The sequence below is a fragment of the Oncorhynchus gorbuscha genome, linkage group LG16 (assembly GCF_021184085.1).
Source record: "Oncorhynchus gorbuscha isolate QuinsamMale2020 ecotype Even-year linkage group LG16, OgorEven_v1.0, whole genome shotgun sequence".
Classification (NCBI taxonomy): Eukaryota; Metazoa; Chordata; class Actinopteri; order Salmoniformes; family Salmonidae; genus Oncorhynchus; species Oncorhynchus gorbuscha.
Genome location: NC_060188.1, coordinates 24,421,451 through 24,438,997, shown reverse-complemented (window position 1 = coordinate 24,438,997; position 17,547 = coordinate 24,421,451). Strand labels below are relative to the sequence as shown.

The following is a 17,547-nucleotide window of genomic DNA, read 5'->3' as shown; positions in this document are numbered from 1 at the left end:
CAACCTACAGTAATTACCTCTCTCTCCTGTTTGTCTTTCCTCAACCTACAGTAATTACCTCTCTCTCCTGTTTGTCTTTCCTCAACCTACAGTAATTACCTCTCTCTCCTGTTTGTCTTTCCTCAACCTACAGTAATTACCTCTCTCTCCTGTTTGTCTTTCCTCAACCTACAGTAATTACCTCTCTCTCCTGTTTGTCTTTCCTCAACCTACAGTAATTACCTCTCTCTCCTGTTTATCTTTCCTCAACCTACAGTAATTACCTCTCTCTCCTGTTTATGTCTCCTCAACCTACAGTAATTACCTCTCTCTCCTGTTTGTCTTTCCTCAACCTACAGTAATTACCTCTCTCTCCTGTTTGTCTTTCCTCAACCTACAGTAATTACCCTCTCTCTCCTGTTTGTCTTTCCTCAACCTACAGTAATTACCTCTCTCTCCTGTTTTGTCTTTCCTCAACCTACAGTAATTACCTCTCTCCTGTTTGTCTTTCCTCAACCTACAGTAATTTCCTGTTTATCTTTCCTCAACCTACAGTAATTACCTCTCTCTCCTGTTTGTCTTTCCTCAACCTACAGTAATTACCTCTCCTGTTTATGTCTCCTCAACCTACAGTAATTACTCTCTCTCTCCTCCTGTTTATCTTTCCTCAACCTCCAGTAATTACCACTCTCTCCTGTTTATGTCTCCTCAACCTACAGTAATTACCTCTCTCTCCTGTTTGTCTTTCCTCAACCTCAACCAGTAATTACCTCTCTCTCCTGTTTGTCTTTCCTCAACCTACAGTAATTACCTCTCTCTCCTGTTTGTCTTTCCTCAACCTACAGTAATTACCTCGCTCTCCTGTTTATCTTTTCTCAACCTCCAGTAATTACCACTCTCTCCTGTTTATGTCTCCTCAACCTACAGTAATTACCTCTCTCTCCTGTTTGTCTTTCCTCAACCTCCAGTAATTACCTCTCTCTCCTGTTTATCTTTCCTCAATCTACAGTAATTACCTCTCTCTCCTGTTTGTCTTTCCTCAACCTACAGTAATTACCTCGCTCTCCTGTTTATGTCTCCTCAACCTACAGTAAATACCTCTCTCTCCTGTTTATGTCTCTCCTCAACCTACAGTAATTACCTCTCTCTCCTGTTTATGTCTCCTCAACCTACAGTAATTACCTCTCTCTCCTGTTTGTCTTTCCTCAACCTACAGTAATTACCTCTCTCTCCTGTTTATGTCTCCTCAACCTACAGTAATTACCTCTCTCTCCTGTTTATGTCTCCTCAACCTACAGTAATTACCTCTCTCTCCTGTTTGTCTTTCCTCAACCTACAGTAATTACCTCTCTCTCCTGTTTGTCTTTCCTCAACCTACAGTAATTACCTCTCTCTCCTGTTTATCTTTCCTCAACCTACAGTAATTACCTCTCTCTCCTGTTTATGTCTCCTCAACCTACAGTAATTACCTCTCTCTCCTGTTTTTGTCTTTCCTCAACCTACAGTAATTACCTCTCTCTCCTGTTTGTCTTTCCTCAACCTACAGTAATTACCTCTCTCTCCTGTTTATGTCTCCTCAACCTACAGTAATTACCTCTCTCTCCTGTTTGTCTTTCCTCAACCTACAGTAATTACCTCTCTCTCCTGTTTGTCTTTCCTCAACCTACAGTAATTACCTCTCTCTCCTGTTTATGTCTCCTCAACCTACAGTAATTACCTCTCTCTCCTGTTTGTCTTTCCTCAACCTACAGTAATTACCTCTCTCTCCTGTTTGTCTTTCCTCAACCTACAGTAATTTCTCTCTCCATCTTTCCTCAATCTTTCCTCAACCTACAGTAATTACCTCTCTCTCCTGTTTATCTTTCCTCAACCTACAGTAATTACCTCTCTCTCCTGTTTATTTCTCCTCAACCTACAGTAATTACCTCTGTCTCCTGTTTATGTCTCCTCAACCTTCAGTAATTACCTCTCTCTCCTGTTTATGTCTCCTCAACCTACAGTAATTACTTCTCTCTCCTGTTTGTCTTTCCTCAACCTACAGTAATTACCTCTCTCTCCTGTTTATGTCTCCTCAACCTACAGTAATTACCTCTCTCTCCTGTTTGTCTTTCCTCAACCTACAGTAATTACCTCTCTCTCCTGTTTGTCTTTCCTCAACCTCTCTCCAGTAATTACCTCTCTCTCCTGTTTATGTCTCCTCAACCTACAGTAATTACCTCTCTCTCTGTCTTTCCTCCTGTTTGTCTTTCCTCAACCTACAGTAATTACCTCTCTCTCCTGTTTGTCTTTCCTCAACCTACAGTAATTACCTCTCTCTCCTGTTTGTCTTTCCTCAACCTACAGTAATTACCTCTCTCTCCTGTTTGTCTTTCCTCAACCTACAGTAATTACCTCTCTCTCCTGTTTATCTTTCCTCAACCTACAGTAATTACCTCTCTCTCCTGTTTGTCTTTCCTCAACCTACAGTAATTACCTTTCTCTCCTGTTTGTCTTTCCTCAATCTACAGTAATTACCTTTCTCTCCTGTTTATGTCTTTCCTCAACCTACAGTAATTACCTTTCTCTCCTGTTTATGTCTTTCCTCAACCTACAGTAATTACCTACCTCTCTCCTGTTTTTGTCTTTCCTCAACCTACAGTAATTACCTCTCTCTCCTGTTTTGTCTTTCCTCAACCTACAGTAATTACCTCTCTCTCCTGTTTGTCTTTCCTCAACCTACAGTAATTACCTCTCTCTCCTGTTTTCTGTTTTTCCTCAACCTCAGTAATTACTCTCTCTCCTGTTTGTCTTTCCTCAACCTACAGTAATTACCTCTCTCTCCTGTTTATCTTTCCTCAACCTCAGTAATTACCTCTCTCTCCTGTTTGTCTTTCCTCAACCTACAGTAATTACCTCTCTCTCCTGTTTGTCTTTCCTCAACCTACAGTAATTACCTCTCTCTCCTGTTTTATGTTCCTCAACCTACAGTAATTACCCTCTCTCCTGTTTGTCTTTCCTCAACCTACAGTAATTACCTCTCTCTCCTGTTTGTCTTTCCTCAACCTACAGTAATTACCTCTCTCTCCTGTTTGTCTTTCCTCAACCTACAGTAATTACCTCTCTCTCCTGTTTGTCTTTCCTCAACCTACAGTAATTACCTCTCTCTCCTGTTTGTCTTTCCTCAACCTACAGTAATTACCTCTCTCTCCTGTTTATGTCTCCTCAACCTACAGTAATTACCTCTCTCTCCTGTTTATGTCTCCTCAACCTACAGTAATTACCTTTCTCTCCTGTTTATGTCTCCTCAACCTACAGTAATTACCTCTCTCTCCTGTTTATGTCTCCTCAACCTACAGTAATTACCTCTCTCTCCTGTTTATGTCTTTCCTCAACCTACAGTAATTACCTCTCTCTCCTGTTTATCTTTCCTCAACCTACAGTAATTACCTCTCTCTCCTGTTTATGTCTCCTCAACCTACAGTAATTACCTCTCTCTCCTGTTTGTCTTTCCTCAACCTACAGTAATTACCTCTCTCTCCTGTTTGTCTTTCCTCAACCTACAGTAATTACCTCTCTCTCCTGTTTGTCTTTCCTCAACCTACAGTAATTACCTCTCTCTCCTGTTTGTCTTTCCTCAACCTACAGTAATTACCTCTCTCTCCTGTTTGTCTTTCCTCAACCTACAGTAATTACCTCTCTCTCCTGTTTATGTCTCCTCAACCTACAGTAATTACCTCTCTCCCTGTTTGTCTTTCCTCAACCTACAGTAATTACCTCCTCTCTTTCCTCAACCTACAGTTTACCTCTCTCTCCTGTTTGTCTTTCCTCAACCTACAGTAATTACCTCTCTCTCCTGTTTTGTCTTTCCTCAACCTACAGTAATTATCTCTCTCCTCTGTCTCCTGTTTATCTCTCTCCTGTTTATGTCTCCTCAACCTACAGTAATTACTCTCTCTCTCCTGTTTGTCTTTCCTCAACCTACAGTAATTACCTCTCTCTCCTGTTTGTCTTTCCTCAACCTACAGTAATTACCTCTCTCTCCTGTTTATGTCTCCTCAACCTACAGTAATTACCTCTCTCTCCTGTTTATGTCTCCTCAACCTACAGTAATTACCTCTCTCTCCTGTTTATGTCTCCTCATGTCTCCTCAACCTACAGTAATTACCTCTCTCTCCTGTTTGTCTTTCCTCAACCTACAGTAATTACCTCTCTCTCCTGTTTCTTTCCTCAACCTACAGTAATTACCTCTCTCTCCTGTTTGTCTTTCCTCAACCTACAGTAATTACCTCTCTCTCCTGTTTATCTTTCCTCAACCTACAGTAATTACCTCTCTCTCCTGTTTCTCCTCAACCTACAGTAATTACCTCTCTCTCCTGTTTTGTCTTTCCTCCTACAGTAATTACCCCTCTCTCCTGTTTATGTCTCCTCAACCTACAGTAATTACCTCTCTCTCCTGTTTGTTGTTTCCTCAACCTACAGTAATTACCCCTCTCTCCTGTTTGTCTTTCCTCAACCTACAGTAATTACCTCTCTCTCCTGTTTATGTCTTTCCTCAACCTACAGTAATTACCTCTCTCTCCTGTTTGTCTTTCCTCAACCTACAGTAATTACCCTCTCTCCTGTTTATCTTTCCTCAACCTACAGTAATTACCTCTCTCTCCTGTTTATGTCTCCTCAACCTACAGTAATTACCTCTCTCTCCTGTTTATGTCTCTCAACCTACAGTAATTACCTCAACCTCTCTCCTGTTTTGTCTTTCCTCAACCTACAGTAATTACCTCTCTCTCCTGTTTTGTCTTTCCTCAACCTACAGTAATTACCTCTCTCCTGTTTATGTCTCCTCAACCTACAGTAATTACCTCTCTCTCCTGTTTATGTCTCCTCAACCTACAGTAATTACCTCTCTCTCCTGTTTATGTCTCCTCAACCTACAGTAATTACCTCTCTCTCCTGTTTATGTCTTTCCTCAACCTACAGTAATTACCTCTCTCTCCTGTTTGTCTTTCCTCAACCTACAGTAATTACCTCTCTCTCCTGTTTGTCTTTCCTCAACCTACAGTAATTACCTCTCTCTCCTGTTTGTCTTTCCTCCTACAGTAATTACCCCTCTCTCCTGTTTATCTTTCCTCAACCTACAGTAATTACCTCTCTCTCCTGTTTATGTCTCCTCAACCTACAGTAATTACCTCTGTCTCCTGTTTGTCTTTCCTCAACCTACAGTAATTACCTCTCTCTCCTGTTTATGTCTTTCCTCAACCTACAGTAATTATTACCTCTGTTTGTCTTTCCTCAACCTACAGTAATTACCTCTCTCTCCTGTCTTTCCTCAACCTACAGTAATTACCTCTCTCTCCTGTTTGTCTTTCCTCAACCTACAGTAATTATGTCTTTCCTCCTCTCTCTCCTGTTTATGTCTTTCCTCAACCTACAGTAATTACCTCTCTCTCCTGTTTATGTCTCCTCAACCTACAGTAATTACCTCTCTCTCCTGTTTTGTCTTTCCTCAACCTACAGTAATTACCTCTCTCTCCTGTTTGTCTTTCCTCAACCTACAGTAATTACCTCTCTCTCCTGTTTATGTCTTTCCTCAACCTACAGTAATTACCTCTCTCTCCTGTTTATGTCTTTCCTCAACCTACAGTAATTACCTCTCTCTCCTGTTTATGTCTCCTCAACCTACAGTAATTACCTCTCTCTCCTGTTTATGTCTCCTCAACCTACAGTAATTACCTCTCTCTCCTGTTTATGTCTCCTCAACCTACAGTAATTACCTCTCTCTCCTGTTTGTCTTTCCTCAACCTACAGTAATTACCTCTCTCTCCTGTTTTGTCTTTCCTCAACCTACAGTAATTACCTCTCTCTCCTGTTTGTCTTTCCTCAACCTACAGTAATTACCTCTCTCTCCTGTTTGTCTTTCCTCAACCTACAGTAATTACCTCTCTCTCCTGTTTATGTCTCCTGTTTTGTCTTTCCTCAACCTCAGTAATTACCTCTCTCTCCTGTTTATGTCTTTCCTCAACCTACAGTAATTACCTCTCTCTCCTGTTTGTCTTTCCTCAACCTACAGTAATTACCCTCTCTCCTGTTTATGTCTCCTCAACCTACAGTAATTACCTCTCTCTCCTGTTTGTCTTTCCTCAACATACAGTAATTACCCCTCTCTCCTGTTTATCTTTCCTCAACCTCCAGTAATTACCTCTCTCTCCTGTTTATGTCTTTCCTCAACCTACAGTAATTACCTCTCTCTCCTGTTTTATGTTCCTCAACCTACAGTAATTACCTCTCTCTCCTGTTTATCTTTCCTCAACCTACAGTAATTGTCTTTCCTCAACCTACAGTAATTAACTCTCTCTCCTGTTTATGTCTCCTCAACCTACAGTAATTACCTCTCTCTCCTGTTTATGTTTCAACCTACAGTAATTACCTCTCTCTCCTGTTTATGTCTTTCCTCAACCTACAGTAATTACCTCTCTCTCCTGTTTGTCTTTCCTCAACCTACAGTAATTACCTCTCTCTCCTCTTTCCTCCTGTAATTTGTCTTTCCTCAACCTACAGTAATTACCTCTCTCTCCTGTTTATGTCTTTCCTCAACCTACAGTAATTACCTCTCTCTCCTGTTTATGTCTTTCCTCAACCTACAGTAATTACCTCTCTCTCCTGTTTTGTCTTTCCTCAACCTACAGTAATTACCTCTCTCTCCTGTTTGTCTTTCCTCAACCTACAGTAATTACCTCTGTCTCCTGTTTGTCTTTCCTCAACATACAGTAATTACCCCTCTCTCCTGTTTATCTTTCCTCAACCTACAGTAATTACCTCTCTCTCCTGTTTATGTCTCCTCAACCTACAGTAATTACCTCTGTCTCCTGTTTGTCTTTCCTCAACATACAGTAATTACCCCTCTCTCCTGTTTATGTCTCCTCAACCTACAGTAATTACCTCTCTCTCCTGTTTGTCTTTCCTCAACATACAGTAATTACCCCTCTCTCCTGTTTATCTTTCCTCAACCTCCAGTAATTACCTCTCTCTCCTGTTTATGTCTTTCCTCAACCTACAGTAATTACCTCTCTCTCCTGTTTATGTCTCCTCAACCTACAGTAATTACCTCTCTCTCTTGTTTGTCTTTCCTCAACCTACAGTAATTACCTCACTCTTCTGTTGGTGTCTTTCCTCAATCTACAGTAATTACCTTTCTCTCCTGTTTATGTCTTTCCTCAATCTACAGTCCTCAATCTACAGTAATTACCTCGCTCTCCTGTTGTTTATCTTTCCTCAACCTCCAGTAATTACCTATCTCTCCTGTTTATGTCTCCTCAACCTACAGTAATTACCTCTCTCTCCTGTTTGTCTTTCCTCAACCTACAGTAATTACCTCTCTCTCCTGTTTGTCTTTCCTCAACCTATAGTAATTACCTCTCTCTCCTGTTTGTCTCTCCTCAACCTACAGTAATTACCTCTCTCTCCTGTTTATCTTTCCTCAACCTCAAGTAATTACCTCTCTCTCCTGTTTATGTCTCCTCAACCTACAGTTTATCTCTCTCCTGTTTTGTCTTTCCTCAACCTACAGTAATTACCTCTCTCTCCTGTTTGTCTTTCCTCAACCTACAGTAATTACCTCTCTCTCCTGTTTTGTCTTTCCTCAACCTACAGTAATTACCTCTCTCTCCTGTTTATGTCTTTCCTCAACCTACAGTAATTACCTTCTCTCCTGTTTATGTCTCAACCTACAGTAATTACCTCTCTCTCCTGTTTATGTCTTTCCTCAACCTACAGTAATTATGTCTTTCCTCAACCTTTCTCTCCTGTTTATGTCTCCTCAACCTACAGTAATTACCTCTCTCTCCTGTTTGTCTTTCCTCAACCTACAGTAATTACCTCTCTCTCCTGTTTTGTCTTTCCTCAACCTACAGTAATTACCTCTCTCTCCTGTTTATGTCTCCTCAACCTACAGTAATTACCTCTCTCTCCTGTTTGTCTTTCCTCAACCTACAGTAATTACCTGTCTTTCTCTCCTGTTTGTGTCTTTCCTCAACCTACAGTAATTACCTCTCTCTCCTGTTTATGTCTTTCCTCAACCTACAGTAATTACCTCTCTCTCCTGTTTGTCTTTCCTCAACCTACAGTAATTACCTCTCTCTCCTGTTTTGTCTTTCCTCAACCTACAGTAATTACCTACTCTCTCTCCTGTTTATGTCTTTCCTCAACCTACAGTAATTACCTCTCTCTCCTGTTTATGTCTTTCCTCAACCTACAGTAATTACCTCTCTCTCCTGTTTATGTCTTTCCTCAACCTACAGTAATTACCTCTCTCTCCTGTTTATGTCTTTCCTCAACCTACAGTAATTACCTCTCTCTCCTGTTTATGTCTTTCCTCAACCTACAGTAATTACCTCTCTCTCCTGTTTATGTCTTTCCTCAACCTACAGTAATTACCTCTCTCTCCTGTTTATGTCTCCTCAACCTACAGTAATTACCTCTCTCTCCTGTTTATGTCTTTCCTCAACCTACAGTAATTACCTCTCTCTCCTGTTTATGTCTTTCCTCAACCTACAGTAATTACCTCTCTCTCCTGTTTATGTCTTTCCTCAACCTACAGTAATTACCTCTCTCTCCTGTTTATGTCTTTCCTCAACCTACAGTAATTACCTCTCTCTCCTGTTTATGTCTTTCCTCAACCTACAGTAATTACCTCTCTCTCCTGTTTATTGTCTTTCCTCAACCTACAGTAATTACCTCTCTCTCCTGTTTATGTCTTTCCTCAACCTACAGTAATTACCTCTCTCTCCTGTTTAGTGTCTTTCCTCAACCTACAGTAATTACCTCTCTCTCCTGATTTGTCTTTCCTCAACCTACAGTAATTACCTCTCTCTCCTGTTTATGTCTTTCCTCAACCTACAGTAATTACCTCTCTCTCCTGTTTATGTCTTTCCTCAACCTACAGTAATTACCTCTCTCTCCTGTTTGTCTTTCCTCAACCTACAGTAATTACCTCTCTCTCCTGTTTGTCTTTCCTCAACCTACAGTAATTACCTCTCTCTCCTGTTTATGTCTCCTCAACCTACAGTAATTACCTCTCTCTCCTGTTTATGTCTTTCCTCAACCTACAGTAATTACCTCTCTCTCCTGTTTGTCTTTCCTCAACCTACAGTAATTACCTCTCTCTCCTGTTTATGTCTTTCCTCAACCTACAGTAATTACCTCTCTCTCCTGTTTATGTCTTTCCTCAACCTACAGTAATTACCTCTCTCTCCTGTTTATGTCTTTCCTCAACCTACAGTAATTACCTCTCTCTCCTGTTTATGTCTTTCCTCAACCTACAGTAATTACCTCTCTCTCCTGTTTATGTCTTTCCTCAACCTACAGTAATTACCTCTCTCTCCTGTTTATGTCTTTCCTCAACCTACAGTAATTACCTCTCTCTCCTGTTTATGTCTTTCCTCAACCTACAGTAATTACCTCTCTCTCCTGTTTATGTCTTTCCTCAACCTACAGTAATTACCTCTCTCTCCTGTTTATGTCTCCTCAACCTACAGTAATTACCTCTCTCTCCTGTTTATGTCTTTCCTCAACCTACAGTAATTACCTCCTCTCTCCTGTTTATGTCTTTCCTCAACCTACAGTAATTACCTCTCTCTCCTGTTTATGTCTTTCCTCAACCTACAGTAATTACCTCTCTCTCCTGTTTATGTCTTTCCTCAACCTACAGTAATTACCTCTCTCTCCTGTTTATGTCTTTCCTCAACCTACAGTAATTACCTCTCTCTCCTGTTTATGTCTTTCCTCAACCTACAGTAATTACCTCTCTCTCCTGTTTATGTCTTTCCTCAACCTACAGTAATTACCTCTCTCTCCTGTTTATGTCTTTCCTCAACCTACAGTAATTACCTCTCTCTCCTGTTTATGTCTTTCCTCAACCTACAGTAATTACCTCTCTCTCCTGTTTATGTCTTTCCTCAACCTACAGTAATTACCTCTCTCTCCTGTTTATGTCTCCTCAACCTACAGTAATTACCTCTCTCTCCTGTTTATGTCTTTCCTCAACCTACAGTAATTACCTCTCTCTCCTGTTTATGTCTCCTCAACCTACAGTAATTACCTCTCTCTCCTGTTTATGTCTTTCCTCAACCTACAGTAATTACCTCTCTCTCCTGTTTATGTCTTTCCTCAACCTACAGTAATTACCTCTCTCTCCTGTTTATGTCTTTCCTCAACCTACAGTAATTACCTCTCTCTCCTGTTTATGTCTTTCCTCAACCTACAGTAATTACCTCTTACCTCTCCTGTTTATGTCTCCTCAACCTACAGTAATTACCTCTCTCTCCTGTTTATGTCTGTTTCCTCAACCTACAGTAATTACCTCTCTCTCCTGTTTATGTCTTTCCTCAACCTACAGTAATTACCTCTCTCTCCTGTTTATGTCTCCTCAACCTACAGTAATTACCTCTCTCTCCTGTTTATGTCTTTCCTCAACCTACAGTAATTACCTCTCTCTCCTGTTTATGTCTTTCCTCAACCTACAGTAATTACCTCTCTCTCCTGTTTATGTCTTTCCTCAACCTACAGTAATTACCTCTCTCTCCTGTTTATGTCTCCTCAACCTACAGTAATTACCTCTCTCTCCTGTTTATGTCTCCTCAACCTACAGTAATTACCTCTCTCTCCTGTTTATGTCTTTCCTCAACCTACAGTAATTACCTCTCTCTCCTGTTTATGTCTTTCCTCAACCTACAGTAATTACCTCTCTCTCCTGTTTATGTCTCCTCAACCTACAGTAATTACCTCTCTCTCCTGTTTATGTCTTTCCTCAACCTACAGTAATTACCTCTCTCTCCTGTTTATGTCTTTCCTCAACCTACAGTAATTACCTCTCTCTCCTGTTTATGTCTTTCCTCAACCTACAGTAATTACCTCTCTCTCCTGTTTATGTCTTTCCTCAACCTACAGTAATTACCTCTCTCTCCTGTTTATGTCTTTCCTCAACCTACAGTAATTACCTCTCTCTCCTGTTTATGTCTTTCCTCAACCTACAGTAATTACCTCTCTCTCCTGTTTATGTCTTTCCTCAACCTACAGTAATTACCTCTCTCTCCTGTTTGTCTTTCCTCAACCTACAGTAATTACCTCTCTCTCCTGTTTATGTCTTTCCTCAACCTACAGTAATTACTCAACCTCTACCTCTCTCTCCTGTTTATGTCTTTCCTCAACCTACAGTAATTACCTCTCTCTCCTGTTTATGTCTCCTCAACCTACAGTAATTACCTCTCTCTCCTGTTTATGTCTTTCCTCAACCTACAGTAATTACCTCTCTCTCCTGTTTATGTCTTTCCTCAACCTACAGTAATTACCTCTCTCTCCTGTTTATGTCTTTCCTCAACCTACAGTAATTACCTCTCTCTCCTGTTTATGTCTTTCCTCAACCTACAGTAATTACCTCTCTCTCCTGTTTATGTCTTTCCTCAACCTACAGTAATTACCTCTCTCTCCTGTTTATGTCTTTCCTCAACCTACAGTAATTACCTCTCTCTCCTGTTTTGTTTCTTTCCTCAACCTACAGTAATTACCTCTCTCTCCTGTTTATGTCTTTCCTCAACCTACAGTAATTACCTCTCTCTCCTGTTTATGTCTCCTCAACCTACAGTAATTACCTCTCTCTCCTGTTTATGTCTCCTCAACCTACAGTAATTACCTCTCTCTCCTGTTTATGTCTTTCCTCAACCTACAGTAATTACCTCTCTCTCCTGTTTTGTCTTTCCTCAACCTACAGTAATTACCTCTCCTCCTGTTTATGTCTCCTCAACCTACAGTAATTACCTCTCTCTCCTGTTTATGTCTTTCCTCAACCTGTAATTACCTCTCTCTCCTGTTTGTCTTTCCTCAACCTACAGTAATTACCTCTCTCTCCTGTTTATGTCTTTCCTCAACCTACAGTAATTACCTCTCTCTCCTGTTTATGTCTCTCCTCAACCTACAGTAATTACCTCTCTCTCCTGTTTATGTCTCCTCAACCTACAGTAATTACCTCTCTCTCCTGTTTATGTCTCCTCAACCTACAGTAATTACCTCTCTCTCCTGTTTATGTCTTTCCTCAACCTACAGTAATTACCTCTCTCTCCTGTTTATGTCTCCTCAACCTACAGTAATTACCTCTCTCTCCTGTTTATGTCTTTCCTCAACCTACAGTAATTACCTCTCTCTCCTGTTTGTCTTTCCTCAACCTACAGTAATTACCTCTCTCTCCTGTTTGTCTTTCCTCAACCTACAGTAATTACCTCTCTCTCCTGTTTGTCTCTCCTCAACCTACAGTAATTACCTCTCTCTCCTGTTTATGTCTTTCCTCAACCTACAGTAATTACCTCTCTCTCCTGTTTATGTCTTTCCTCAACCTACAGTAATTACCTCTCTCTCCTGTTTATGTCTTTCCTCAACCTACAGTAATTACCTCTCTCTCCTGTTTATCTTTCCTCAACCTACAGTAATTACCTCTCTCTCCTGTTTATGTCTCCTCAACCTACAGTAATTACCTCTCTCTCCTGTTTATGTCTTTCCTCAACCTACAGTAATTACCTCTCTCTCCTGTTTTGTCTTTCCTCAACCTACAGTAATTACCTCTCTCTCCTGTTTATGTCTTTCCTCAACCTACAGTAATTACCTCTCTCTCCTGTTTATGTCTTTCCTCAACCTACAGTAATTACCTCTCTCTCCTGTTTATGTCTTTCCTCAACCTACAGTAATTACCTCTCTCTCCTGTTTATGTCTTTCCTCAACCTACAGTAATTACCTCTCTCTCCTGTTTATGTCTTTCCTCAACCTACAGTAATTACCTCTCTCTCCTGTTTATGTCTTTCCTCAACCTACAGTAATTACCTCTCTCTCCTGTTTATGTCTTTCCTCAACCTACAGTAATTACCTCTCTCTCCTGTTTATGTCTTTCCTCAACCTACAGTAATTACCTCTCTCTCCTGTTTATGTCTTTCCTCAACCTACAGTAATTACCTCTCTCTCCTGTTTATGTCTTTCCTCAACCTACAGTAATTACCTCTCTCTCCTGTTTATGTCTTTCCTCAACCTACAGTAATTACCTCTCTCTCCTGTTTATGTCTTTCCTCAACCTACAGTAATTACCTCTCTCTCCTGTTTATGTCTTTCCTCAACCTACAGTAATTACCTCTCTCTCCTGTTTATGTCTTTCCTCAACCTACAGTAATTACCTCTCTCTCCTGTTTATGTCTTTCCTCAACCTACAGTAATTACCTCTCTCTCCTGTTTATGTCTTTCCTCAACCTACAGTAATTACCTCTCTCTTCTGTTGGTGTCTTTCCTCAATCTACAGTAATTACCTTTCTCTCCTGTTTATGTCTTTCCTCAATCTACAGTCCTCAATCTACAGTAATTACCTTTCTCTCCTGTTTATGTCTTTCCTCAATCTACAGTAATTATCTCTCTCACCTGTTTCGTTCCTCAACCTCTCCTACTCTCCTTCCTCTAGTCATCCCTGTGTCTTTGCCTCCTCATCCTTTTTTAAATATCCTCTTTCCTTTCTCCTAATCTTCCTAATCCACTGTAAAGTGATGATGGACAGGACTGTGTATAAGAGCCATTGCAGAGGGAGGTCATCATACACACAAACACACACACACACACACACACACACACACACACACACACACACACACACACACACACACACACACACACACACACACACACACACACACACACACACACACACACACACACACACACACACACACACACACACACACACACACACACACACACACACACACACACACACACACACACACACACACACACACACACTTGTACAGAGGAGTCGGGACACATACTTACATAAAACCCTGAAAACACAGTTAAAACCAACTATCCAAACCCAAAAATGTACACCCGGGAGCAGTTCAATGTTAAGATGTTAGTTAACATGCAGGGTAGTCCCCAGCACAGCACTGAACTAGGAGGGGGTGTGCAGTTCACACACACAGTCATAGAACAAAGAGCCAGCAAAGAGCCAGCAACTTGAATGTTCTTCAAAGGCCTGGCTTTACCCCCCTGGAAATAAGAACTCTCTATGATTTAATTGAATCTAGTTCATCTGGGATATTTTGGTGTTCCTCCATACACAATTTAGGGATTATAGTATGCACGCACTCACAAAAACACACTCATACGCACACACACACACACACACACACACACACACACACACACACACACACACACACACACACACACACACACACACACACACACACACACACACACACACACACACACACACACACACACACACACACACACACACACACACACACACACACACACACACACACACACACACACACACACTCTCTAATTATTTGCATAGGTAATGGCTGATTCATCCGCAATGTAGTGTGCCTATTACAGATGGAAGGGACTGAAAACAGAACAACTTCAAGGTTCCTTGAACCAAAACAGAGACATGCACAGGGGGTGAAACAAGCTCATCTCCCTGGGAAACATTGTTATTCTGTGTCCAGGCAGCATATGTTGCTCTTGAAGATAAAAGTACTGCACAGCGGGAATATCTGGAGAAATAACCCATACGCCTCCACAACCTGTCAAACTTACTGTTGCAACATAAACACAAAAGAGCTGTTGCACCTTCAAAGGTCAAAGCCCAACAGTAGTGTGACAGTATCAGTATTTATAGTAGAATCCAGAGCCCTCCATCCACCTATCTCCCTATCAGACGCCCAGCTCCAACCCCCCCCTCTCCCCCCTCACCCTTCTCTCCCCTCCCTGTCTCACCCTCAGGTCCCCGTTGACCAGGTGTGTGGCAGGGTAGGAGGCGTAGATGGGCTCCTTGCGGTAGATCTTGATGATGCTGCGGTCCTGGATGTCCCGGATGTCCTCCAGCTCGTAGAAGACGTTTCGCGCCTCGTCCTTGATCAGGATGGCCGTGTTGGAGGACTTGAGCATCCCCGCCGTCAGCTTCTGGGGGAACATGTGCACGATGAGGGCGTGCAGCGTGTCCAGGCTGCTCAGCTCGTGGGTGATGTGCACCCGCCGCGTCTCATCCCCAAACTGCAGGAACAGCACGCCTGGAGAAGGAGAGTGATGAAGAGAGAGGGGGAGAGAATTGATCATATATTTTTAAGATCTTTTCTAAATTTACTGAACAGCTAGAGAGAGATTATGACAGTGGGGAAAAGGTAGAGAGTAGGCTGGGTCAAAGGGCAGCAGGCTGGATTTGAACCTATGCCGACACCGTAGATGTGTTGACCACACTAGGCCACAGAGAGAGGATTTAAAGTCAAGGATGAAGGTAGCGCAGGAGATAATAGAACAATAGAGGTAAGGGTGACGAAAGTCAAATGAAAAGGAGAGAGAGATAAAGGGAAGGTCTGGTTGATAAACAGAGGAGGAGGAGGTGGGAGTGAGAGAGTACCACTGTTCTAAAGCACTGCCTAAACTCCTCTTCCAAAGGGCTCATCATCCGTCACTGTCACTGCTTTTACAGCGCTCTGTTTCTCCCTGCGTGCTTAGCATCGCCTACACCCACCAATGTTTATAAGTCTGATCCATCCACACTGTAAAGCTGTCCCAACGATGAGTTCACACTTATGATACTCTAGTCCACACTGTAAAGTTGTCCCAATGATGAGTTCACACTTATGATACTGTAGTCCACATTGTAAAGCTGTCCCAACGATGAGTTCACACTTATGATACTGTAGTCCACACTGTAAAGCTGTCCCAACACTGAGTTCACACTTATGATACTGTAGTCCACACTGTAAAGCTGTCCCAACACTGAGGTCACACTTATGATACTGTAGTCCACACTGTAAAGCTGTCCCAACACTGAGTTCACAGGTATGACACTGTAGTCCACACTGTAAAGCTGTCCCAACACTGAGTTCACACTTATGGTACTGTAGTCCACACTGTAAAGCTGTCCCAACACTGAGTTCACAGGTATGACACTGTAGTCCACACTGTAAAGCTGTCCCAACACTGAGTTCACTATTATGATACTGTAGTTCACACTGTAAAGCTGTCCCAAAACTGAGTTCACACTTATGACACTGTAGTCCACACTGTAAAGCTTTCCCAACACTGAGTTCACAGGTATGACACTGTAGTCCACACTGTAAAGCTGTCCCAACACTGAGTTCACACTTATGATACTGTAGTCCACAATGTAAAGCTTTCCCAACACTGAGTTCACAGGTATGACACTGTAGTCCACACTGTAAAGCTGTCCCAACACTGAGTTCACACTTATGATACTGTAGTCCACACTGTAAAGCTTTCCCAACACTGAGTTCACAGGTATGACACTGTAGTCCACACTGTAAAGCTGTCCCAACACTGAGTTCACAGGTATGACACTGTAGTCCACACTGTAAAGCTGTCCCAACACTGAGTTCACAGGTATGACACTGTAGTCCACACTGTAAAGCTGTCCCAACACTGAGTTCACAGGTATGACACTGTAGTCCACACTGTAAAGCTGTCCCAATGCTGAGTTCACTCAATATGACTCTGTAGCAGAAATACATTAATAATAGGTCAGGATTTGAATCATAAATTAATGTCTATGAACATATGATCTCTGTGCTAATAATGAAATGCATTGCAGTGTATGGCTGTATATGGTTGTCGTGTCCCAGATATGTAAAGTGAGGCGTGGATGATCCAGTGTTGTGTTAGCAGTAACGCACCACAGGGCAGGCAGGCAGAGAATCATCACACTCATCTGAGGGTGCGAAGAGACACCAGGCTGTAGGTTACATGACTAACCCAGGGGCTGTGTGATTGGTCCCTGATAAAAACACCCAGCCGGGAGTGCATAACTTACGCTTCTGAAATGGCTACAAAATATGCAAATGTAATCACGATTCAATCATTTCGCAATAATTCATATCGAATAGTGAATACAAAATAAAGCACAAAACGCGAAAGGAATTGGGAATGGGAATAATTATTTACTATGTAAGTGGATAAGGTTTGATAAGATAGCAGATAAACTAGGTAAATGTTCATATGAAAATGGCATGAAGCCATTCTGATTAGATGAGTAAATTGAAGTCCACAAAAGCTTTGGGATGAGGAAAATGTTGCCTCAGCTATGTAGCTGGTAAAGGCTGTTACATGGTCATGTATATGCAGTGGAAGTCGGTGACGTTTAAGAGGAGGGAGGATGTTCATTTATTTTACGAGTATGGCCTTATTTCTATTACAGCATATTGGATGACTGTCATTCATATTCCCATTCACCCAGCTCAATGTAACATTGATCGATTTAGGCTACTACATGATACTTTTATTTGGCCTATACCCATCATGAGTTCCTATTGGACAAATTCAGGTATGTTTATCCCCGTTTCGTTCCATATTGATTCCTTTTAAGAAATGTTTTTCAACGGAATCGGCAGAATGAATACACCCCTGATCACACGCAAAAACAGTTCACTTTCATATCAGCCACATGTAAACAGCTTGATCACTTTGCTTGTTAATTCCTTCTCGCATCTACGCGCTGTCCTCTCACCTTTTCCATTCGCTTGTGGGCTTCAGTGCACAACA

General features: G+C 41.6%; 1 protein-coding gene across 3 annotated transcripts in view; it reads right to left on the bottom strand.

The window, feature by feature from the left end:
• Positions 1–17,547, bottom strand: part of LOC124000756 (SRC kinase signaling inhibitor 1-like) — a 150,918-nt gene that overhangs the window by 49,995 nt on the left and 83,376 nt on the right. For all 3 annotated transcript variants that reach the window (XM_046307344.1, XM_046307345.1, XM_046307347.1), the window contains exon 6: positions 14,764–15,056. In XM_046307344.1, the coding sequence (XP_046163300.1) occupies positions 14,764–15,056 (293 nt within the window). The remainder of the gene's footprint in view (positions 1–14,763; positions 15,057–17,547) is intronic.